At 39.3% G+C, this 10,227-nt stretch overlaps 1 protein-coding gene and 1 long non-coding RNA gene across 3 annotated transcripts; one reads left to right on the top strand and one right to left on the bottom strand.

The window, feature by feature from the left end:
* The first annotated feature begins 92 nt into the window (after positions 1-92).
* On the top strand, positions 93-1,535 carry LOC116060292. Its single transcript, XR_004107476.2, has 3 exons — positions 93-237; positions 619-880; positions 1,238-1,535. It is a non-coding gene; the product is annotated as an uncharacterized LOC116060292 (long non-coding RNA).
* A 1,394-nt stretch (positions 1,536-2,929) lies between these two features.
* On the bottom strand, positions 2,930-9,980 carry psmc4 (proteasome 26S subunit, ATPase 4). 2 transcript variants are annotated; one of them, XM_031313779.2, is made up of 11 exons: positions 9,894-9,980; positions 9,095-9,193; positions 8,325-8,511; positions 7,450-7,596; positions 5,837-5,946; positions 5,568-5,661; positions 5,141-5,308; positions 4,839-4,915; positions 3,976-4,144; positions 3,185-3,240; positions 2,930-3,071 (listed from the first exon to the last, which is right to left on the bottom strand). In XM_031313779.2, exons 1-11 carry the CDS (start codon positions 9,924-9,926, stop codon positions 2,958-2,960), a joined length of 1,254 nt encoding a protein of 417 aa, XP_031169639.1. In that variant the 5' UTR covers positions 9,927-9,980; the 3' UTR covers positions 2,930-2,957. The 2 variants fall into 2 exon arrangements, with proteins under 2 accessions (XP_031169639.1, XP_031169644.1); XM_031313784.2 differs by having other exon boundaries at positions 9,836-9,948.
* Between the last annotated feature and the right edge of the window lie 247 nt (positions 9,981-10,227).

Genomic DNA, 10,227 nt, shown 5'->3' with positions numbered 1-10,227 from the left:
AGCATAAAGATATAGCTAGTCATGCTTCATTCAACAATGCATTCTCTTTGTTGCATGTTATTATTTTTAGTTCTATAGTTCTAGCACTTGATTTTGTGTATTTATGAATTACTCATTAACTTGATGCTTATCCTGAGTCATCGTTTAAATAAAGCCTCAGGTTCTAGAACAGGACAAAAAAAAGAAAACAAAACAAAAAAAACCACTTCATACAGGAGATTACATTTCACAGTTAAGGTAAATAACAACCATTTACTTGATTATCCAATTTGACTCATCATAATCAGTGGTGGAAAGTAACTAAGTACATATACTTTTATATTTTGATGCCAAATACTTTTGTACTTTTACTTAACATTTTAATGAATGCCTTTTACTTGTTACAAAGTATTTCTAGACTGTGGTACTGCTACTTCTACTTAAGTAAAATGTCTGAGGACTTATTCCCTCTGATCATAAACATACAGTAACGTTATACTTGCCAATGCCAGTTCTGATAAATAAAAGCCAAACAAAAATACTGTGTAATTACATTAAAATGTCAATAAATATGTAAACAATTTATTCTGTGGCTGCCAGTACTCATTCGATCTTGCCTATATGTTTTTGATGGGACAGGGTTAACAAAAATGGCTGACCAACCACATCTGTACGAGTTATTTCATCTCAAGCCCTCAGCATCTCAAACCAGCATGGATGCTTTGGTGTCAGCCTTGTGGCGGAAACTCTTCCCTGGACAGCACTATGGACAAAACCACAGGCTGGATGTAATCTTTCCCAGGATGTCTTACTGGCCAGAAATAGCAACCCTGCCACTCTGTCCATTCTACTTTGACCAGGTCTCTTACAGCCTTCCTACAAGAGACCAAGTGAAATACAAGTGGGTACCACTACTTTGATTTCCACTGTAATTTCAACATCAAGTCATTGGCAGGGAGGTTCCCAAACTTTCATGGACCCTACTTTGTAGTTTGGGATTAAACAGCAGGTTACCTTGAAACTTCTGATCAGAATAATGATAATTTTTAGATTATGTCCTTATTTTAACTTTAATTTAATGTACTACGCTAAAGTCAGAGTTATACCGCATAGGGACTTCAGACCTTAACCTATGTAAATCCATATAATTGGTAGACAAAAGGTCAAATTTGCTGTAAAGCTTGGTGTGCATTTGTTTTACTGAAACTGGCGCTTTGATGCTATAATGAATGATCTTGCACCCACTTGTGGCCTAAAGGGATTGGTGCAACCTCAGGCTGCCCTTGTTCGACTCATGGGCTAACTTAAAGCAAGAGCGGCAGAGGGCCACAGAGCAGCATAGAAGACCTCATTCAAGCACTAACCGAGAGGCCCAGCCCAGCTCCGCCATCCACTTGAGTCAACTATGTCAACTTCAAGATCGTAACACTGGCAGTATATCCACAAAACAGTATATTCATGTGATGTATGGCTACCGCTGCTAACTGCCAACAACCTCATGTTTTTGTCTCATAGATGTTACTAAAATCTGTCTTAATTACAGATGTGAATATTGATCACTTGTCTGATGTGTAATGTAATACCAGCACAGGTTTTAGGTGTGTGTGTCGGAGATATGGTTCATATTTTACATAAATTATCAGGCTAATTCACATTGTTTTCACATCAGTGTTAGAAATTAAGGGGGGCATAAAAAAAACAAAAAACAAGAAATCTCAGAATGCTCCTATAAAACGCGATTGAGGGGCATAAATTACGCCCAAGATTTAAAAAATAAATCTATTTTTACCTGTTTAGGCCTATATCCTAATCCTATCATTTTATTTGTATTCAATTCATTTCTCTCACATACACTCACACAAACAGTGCTGTTACATACAAATGATGCACTGATAATAGCAATAGTACGCTTTTTATTTACTCATGTTGGCACAACATGGTGATTACTGTATGCATTTAAATGCTTAAGGGCAACATTTCCCCATCTACTTTGCCTCAAAATGTTGGGCAACAGTGTCTGAGTAGATGTTTTGGCAAAATCTCTCAAAAAAACATTTTTCTAGTAAGTAGGGGGAATAAAGGTCAGGCAGTGCAAGACTATCGTTGAGGTAATTACTGCATCCATGACTTACCTACAATAATCTCAACCAGGGCTTTTACTAACAATTATTTTCATTATCGATTAATCGGTTAATCATTTTCTCAACTAATAGTTTGGTCCATAAAATGTCAGAAAATAGTTCCATCACAATTTCCAAAAGCCTTACTTAACATATTCAAATTTCTTTTCTTGTCAGACCAACCGTCCAAAACCTTAAGATATTTAATTTAATAATCATAGAAGACTAATAAAATCAGCCAATATTCACATTGGAACAAGTGAATTTTTCCCCCCGCAGTTTTGTTCAAAAAATTAATTGAGCAATTAATCGATCAATCAAAATAGCTGCCAATTAATTTTCTGTCTATCAACTAATCAATACATTTAACATTTGTTGCATCTCTAATCACAACATTGAGCTGATGACAAGAAAATCCTAACAATGATGCTAGTTGTCTTCACTTAGCCATGTATTTCAAGGCAGAATAACAATGACCATCATTTAATTTTTTTATGGAAAACATCTTTAATGGATTTTTCTTATGTAATGTCTTGTCAAGTGAGTACATATAGATACACATGTTCTATCCTAGCTACAGTCAGGGCCAGATATTTTTAGGAACCAGTAGAGTGCCTGTACAAAAAAAACACTCCTTAACATGGTAGTGTGTCTTCTCAAGGCTGGGGACACAGGGCTAATCTGACATTAGGCCTTGTGCTGCAGTGAGTACATTTAGTCCAAAAATCAATGCAAGTCAGGGACTGCAAATCCATAAAAGACACACTGTTGATACAGACACAGAGACTTACTCAATAACAAATGTGTGTGTGTCTGCACACCTTTTGTTTTTCAGGATGTTATTTTTTTTTTCTTTCTCTACTTGTAGAACTCGTGCTCCTGCTCGTCCTTTTTGATGACGGTCTTGTAAGCTTTTTCGAAGTCTTTGAACAGGACGATATACCGGTTCTCACGCACTGCCAACATGCCAGCCTGAGACAGCAGAGGAAGAAAAAAAAAGACATCAAATATTGTTTGTTCCATTCATTTTCTTGCACTGTTAAAAGAAAAGAAATAAAAACAAGGGTTAGGGTTCTCTAGCTCACCTCTTGACAGATGGAGTTGATATCGGCTCCAGAGATCTTGTCTGGTCTGGCCACATCTGTACATTCGTTAAGGACGACTGAACAGCACAGCAATGCCAAAATACAAGCAACAAAACAGCCGAGTATCGAAGCTGTGTTTAAACATAAATGAATATTGGAATGATGCGGTGTTAACAGGTTGCAGACTCTCAGCCTTGACGCAATTTGCAAATGCACCGGGCTGTTGTGCGTTTTGTGTAGTGTTCTTTTTGTCTTTGTGATTCTGACATTTTTTGCACATTTGTCAGTTCGCAGGCCGTACAAACAATCAAGGAACATCTACGCTATTGTCCTGCAACCACAGAAAGCCGTTATCAGTCAAATGGGATGATAATGCCCCTGCATAACCACAGTTTTGACACTAAGAAGATAAAACAAATGACTTGTTCCATCTCACACTCGCTCGAGCTAAGTGTTAAATGTGATACTGTTGCAACCATGAACGTTACACCAAACATCACAGGTCATTAAGTATGGAAGAACTACATCAGCAGCAGAGAATTTTAAACAAAAACACAGATGAGTTCCTGCTTGAACGATACGATTTTAGCATCCCTGACCTTTAGTCGACTTCCCAGCATGAGCTTAATATCTGTCTAGCCACTCATCTATACACCCAAATAGACTGATTAAGGACCACACACACACACACACACACACACACACACACACACACACACACACACACACACACACACACACACACACACACACACACACACACACACACACACACAGAATCAAAAGGATACAGTCCTCCAGGTCGACCTCCTCAGAGAGGTTCATTTTACTGGTGATGGTGGAGAAAACGAGACGTTTCTGCCTGCGGTCGGGCAGGGGGAACTCAATCTTTCTGTCCAGGCGACCAGGCCGTAACAGGGCTGGGTCCAGTGTGTCTGCTCTGTTGGTGGCCATGATCACCTAAGCAGGGTTTAAATGTGAGCATTAGAGCTGGGCGATATGGAGAAAATCAAATATCCTGATATTTTGTACCAAATACCTTGATATCGCAACGATACTGTAGGGTTGACTATTGGTGCTTCCACAAAATATTTACAAAATTAGATTTTTAACAAATTATCATATGTACCACGGATATAACGACTAACAGCTAGATGTAAGGTAAGTTCAGAAAATGACTTCACTTCACTTTAGGGCTGGGACAATATGCTTTTGTCCTGATTAGCTTCTTTCACAATACATGGGTGCCAATTCAATTTGTATTTTAATTTTTTGCGATTGAATAGTATTGAGTATTGCAATTTTCTTGTCCTTCTTTAACAACAACAAGAGTTGAATAATACATTTCCAGAGACAATATATCATGAGACATTTCTAAAAACTAATTGTTTTATAGGAAGAATGCACATCACATGCAAGTCTGAGCTGCTTTTGCTTTAAGAACAAAATGTCCATTTAAGGTTTTGAAGACTGACAAAATAAACATTTTGGGTGCTTGCTAAGGTGAATGAATGGACATAATGGCTTAGTAAATGAATGGCTGGTTTGACTGTGTTCCAGCGCCATCACCGACACCACGAGTCAGTACATACAGAGATGATGCGGTCACAAGGGGAAAGTTAAGAGCTTCCTCAGACAGGTGGACTTGGCTCACCTTGACATTGACGTTCTGGTCAAAGCCGTCCATTTGATTTAGCAGCTCGAGTAAGATTCTCTGCACCTCCCTATCAGCTGCAGAAGAAAGAAAAACAAGGTCAGAGGGTACTCTCTTTTTTTCTACCACAATGTCACTGCATTTACAAGGATGTGATCGAGGGAACACAAACACATCTTGAAATGAGAATCTTGACTTCAATAACAAAAACTAGAGCAATGTTTGTCCTTAAAAAACCTGAAATCGACAACAAAACTTTGGTTTGTACACAGCAAGTCTACATGTGAGCAACACGTTCATACCTCCAGTCTGTGCATCAAAACGCTTAGTGGCGATAGCATCGATCTCATCAATAAAGATGATGGCCGGGGCATTTTCCTTCGCCAGCCGGAAGACATCACGCACCATACGAGGGCCTTCACCCAGATACTTCTGAACAAACTCAGAGCCCACCACACGGATGAAGGCCGCTGGGAACAGAGACATTGGAAAAAGTTATTTTATTTTCACTGCTGTACATACTCATTATCAATAATCCATAACTAAAATACAGTGTGTACTGTAGACATCAGTTGAAGTCAGTGGTAATCTGCGTTGTTTTATAATAGGTATGTTTTAAAGGGTTTGAATCCATCTTGCGTTAACATAAAAAAGGAAAATCTAATTTGGTATAAAAAAACAAGATATCTCACTACATTAACACATACAGGACTCTGATATGGTAAGTACCTGTAGTGTGGTGTGCCACAGCCTTGGCCAACATGGTCTTACCACAACCTGGAGGTCCGTACATTAGGACACCCCTGGGTGGGTCAATGCCAATCTGAGAAAAGAAATAGACCAAAGTTGTTAAGTATCTAGTGCAAGTTTTTTTACATTTTGGAGAGAGCAAATCCATGTTATTTCACTCACTGTGACAAGTGATTGAGTGAGTGTAAAATACATTAAAAGTACTTGTTGTCAATGTAAAAATATCACGTTTCTCTTCAGTATCCGACCTGTTTGTAAAGCTCAAAGTGTGTGAGCGGCAGCTCTACAGCTTCTCGGACTTCCTGCTTCTGAATGTCCATCCCACCGATGTCAGCATACATCACATCTGGCTTTTGGTCTGAGAGCAGAAACACAGTGAAAAGGAAAGTAAGCTTTGCTGTATAAACATTGTAAACTTTATACTGGTACTACTTAAGATCTCAGACTTTCCCTTTACAGTTTCAAGAAAAATGTCATCTATGTAGCCTAGAAATCTTAGACGCACCCTAGCGGCAGCAAATGTAATTTGCAGCCAGGGGGTCTAGCAACTCTCCGTTGGCTTGCGAGCTGGAAAAACCAAACTCTGGCCGGGCCAATCACATTGTGTATAGAGTCAGTGGGTGGGCTTATGGCTGCTGCTGCTGGGAACAGCGGTCTTTCGAATTGGCTTTGGTCGCGACTCTGGAAGACTTGGAGTTAAGCTTTTCTTTGAGAAAAGAACGGCACTGAAGTCATTCTTAAAAAAGGAAGATGTGTTCTGAATTTTGCAGACCGGATACGGCAAAAGTTTAATCTATCAACTAGCTCCGTTACCTTCTTCGTTGCTCTGCCTGGTTGTAGCGCTATCCTATTGCGTGCAGAGAGAATTTGAAAGAGAACAGTTTATCCCGCCCCTAGGATTGAGCCCTACCAATGGTGAGTTCCCAGACCCAACATCTTGCTGTGGGTCTGGCTTGTCAGGCTATCATCTAGTGGCGTTTTTCCATTACATGGTACCTGCTCGACTTGCCTCGACTCTACTCTACTCGCCTCGACACACTGTGCGTCCGTTTTCCATTGCAGATTTTAGTACCGCCTCAGCGTGGCTGGTCGTCTTGCCGGGACGACGCACACACCAGCGCACAAGTATAAACATCAGGCCACTTGAGCTTGTTTTACAGTTCTGTGGAGAGCTTTCGACCATAGCCTATGATGTTTATACTTGTGCGCTGGTGTGTGCGTCGAGCCAGCATGTGTGTGTGTGTGTACGTAGGCTACGACAATAACTCTGCCTGGAGCCTCCGCAGAACTGTAAAACAAGCGGCGCCGCAGTAAACTGCCGTGACCTAAAGCGACACACACACAGAACGTCGAAGGTGTGTTGTTGTTGCCACAGCCAGAAGACACATTTTGTTTCAAATGAAGCTGGAGACATAAAAAAAAAAAAAAAAAAAAAACACAGCTGGCTAAACTATTTAAAAATAGCGGGTTTGTTCAGGACACCCCCATCTGTCGCTTTCACGTCACCTTTTCGGCTCGCCTCAGCTCGCTTGGAACCCCGACTGAGATGGTACTAAAAAAAAAAGTACCTGTTAGCAGGTACCAGGTACTTTTTTTCGTAATGGAAATCCAAAAAAGGCGAGTAGAGTCGAGGCGAGTCGAGCAGGTACCATGTAATGGAAAAGCGCCTTATGTGTTTTTAACAAAAACAATGAATGGCCAACTGATCAAGAATTCACTGATTTGACTGTAGTAAAAATCATGAATACAATTTTCTGCGACACTAGCAGAAAGAAAATGTTGTCTCCAGATACGACCATGGTCATCTTTGTTTAGGAGCTATTAAAATAGGACCAGAAAGCAGTAGTACTGAGTGTTGTACCTGACGTCAGCATCATGATGCTGCTGTCAGCTTCAGGAGGGAGCACATCCACCAGGGCGTTGCTGTGCTTGTGCAAAGCCACTGAGGCGTTGGGCTTCAGCAGCTCTCTGTCGATGGTGCTCAGGATGCGCACATAGTAGTTGGACCCTGAAAGCAGAACAAAGATGAATAAAAGAAGAAAGAACACAGGAACAGAACATATTACAAATTTAAACATGTACTACTTCAAACTGTATAATTAAAGTTTTTACAGAACATTTCTTCTAGGTTCTCTCTCAAGACTCTGAAAGCCTGAACATGATAAAGAATTCAAATATACAGCGTGTATGCATCATCTGCCATTTCATTAATTTTTTATTCTCAGCTCTGTTTATTTATTTATTTTTACAGTCATCGTTTTGGGGGTTTAATGCATACCATTTTGTTTTCTAATCATCTCTTGTAATTTTAAAGCTAGTAAGAATTGAATTGTTCCTCGGCACAGAACATTAACATCCCCTTAATATTAAGCTTGACAGTAAGTTGTGACATACGCTAAAATGTCACCTACAATATAAAACATCAACAGGAAACAACAGATTCTATTTTAGTGTTTCTAAGTGCATATTAGAGGGCAGGTGTAACTTCCGACCACTACCCTTCCAAAACCTTGAGGACCAGTCAAGCCCAGCTCCAAATCTAGAGTGTCTATAAATGCTATCATGCTATGAATCAAAAATCCCCCACTGAAATGTCCCACAGATCTTTTAATACGTTGCTTTGAGCACAGCAGTCCATGTTGTTATTACTTAAAATTAACACTGGCAGCACATCATTATTTTTTGTCTGTGTAGGGTTTTTTTTTCACATTTAGGCAGGTTTTTCTTTTGATGCACCTGTAGTGGAGCCGACAATGGCTGTGTTCTGGTCAACAGCTTCCAGGAACTGGCCAATGACGAGTGGGATGCTCTGTATCCTCTTAACCTCCTCCTGGGCATGGAGGAATTCTTTCTTCAGGTTCTTCTGTTCATCTTTGATATACTCCTCCTGCACCTCCAGGAACTCCAGCTCCTGCTGCAGCTTCTGCAACAACAACAAAAAAAGGAAAGAAGGGTTGAGATCCTGCTGGAGTTTTAAGTATAAATAAAATAAACTATTCAATCATTGTTTTATATTCCATATCATATCACTCTTGTGGAGCTTATTCTAGTTTACTTTGCAGGTGCACCAATGTCAAAAAACTGATATCTTTGAAAAAAAAAAAAATCTCAATGTGAACAGAAGAAGGTGAATCTTATGTATACATGTAATGTGTGAAATGTATTGCTCTTCCTCTGTAATGTAATCCTGATAATTAGACTGACTTGAGTTTGTTTTACATAACATCTTTTAAATCACAGAGAAATCTGAGATATGGGCAGCAGTTCAGAGATTTGAAACCTGTACCTGACTGTAATTTTATGCATGAGGCTAATTTGTAGAATTTCGCTTGAACCTTTTCGGTTTTATTTGCCTTTATCCAAATCCATTATAACGACAGCCTTCTGTTATACATACACAGAATAAAACATAACATTCAATTTTGACGCCTACAGTTTGTCATACTCATAGATACATTTTAGGTAGATTATCACTTTTATCACAAATTTATAAAGAGGTATCAGACCTTGTATCTGCTGTAAAGATCCTCAAGATCTTCTGGTTCTGGTGCCAGAAAGGACAGGCCTGTCTGAGGTCTGGAGGTCAGTATTGCTGGCATGTCGTCCTGTGAAACACCCAAAAACATTTAGCATAAACAGAAAATCTCATATTTCACATCACACATTAGTGAAGGGCTTGTATTGTATTTCACCCAAACAAACAGAAATATAAATAAAAATAAAAAATAAAATAAACAGATATATTTATGGTAACGTTACAGAGTACTTCCAGCTAGGGAACAGAAAACAGCAAAAAACTAAATTTACAAAAACTCAGATAAACACGAACTGTATGCTCGGCTAGCTAGCTTGTACCTAACAGAGACAAACACTAGCTTAACGTTAGCTAACTTTGCTACTCTTAGCTCGTTAACATTTAACGTTAGCTAACTTAAACGGTTCGCAAAAGCAACAACTGATTATTTAAAGGCATTTGCGAAAACATCATCTAACATCAATCTTTGGTGAATATATTCTAAAGCATAACATTTTTCTTGCGCTCTACAGACACCAGGCTAACGATAGCAGCTAGCTAACTTGCATGACATAGCAACTAACGTTAACCTTAACGTTACGTTACACAGAGTAGAGAATGAATTGGCAGGTTTACGTTTCGGCAGTGTTAACGAGAGCGAACAAATAGTCAAATACTGCGACAAACACCCACGAAAAACAACACTCAAACACTTAAATTTACAAAAGCCTACCACAAAAACTCTTGTCGATTTTAAGAGGAAAACAGGAAACAATCTCACTAATTCATACCGGGTTCTTCTCTACAGCTACGATGTCCTCCATGTTGAAATATGCCTACCGATTGACGTAATGACGTTTTACGTTTGCAGGAGGTTGTATGGGTAATGTAGTTTATCGCAGAGTGCAGGCATTTACAGTTTTTCTTGATTGCTTTGACACAGCAGTCAACTCAAACTCCACATTTTTCAAAACAGTTAACACACAGGCCGAAACAGTGGCACTCATGGTCAAAATGGCACATTTTGTTTGCAAAAGGTTCTAACCATGCCAAAACATTTAAAATATGCAACAAAAGCAAATTTTGCCTTTAAACACCACAACTTGCAAAGTTGTGTATGAGCTC

This window comes from Sander lucioperca, chromosome 10 (assembly GCF_008315115.2).
Source record: "Sander lucioperca isolate FBNREF2018 chromosome 10, SLUC_FBN_1.2, whole genome shotgun sequence".
NCBI lineage: Eukaryota > Metazoa > Chordata > Actinopteri > Perciformes > Percidae > Sander > Sander lucioperca.
The sequence above is the reverse complement of the archived record's forward strand: the minus strand, read 5'-3'. Positions and strand labels throughout refer to the sequence as shown.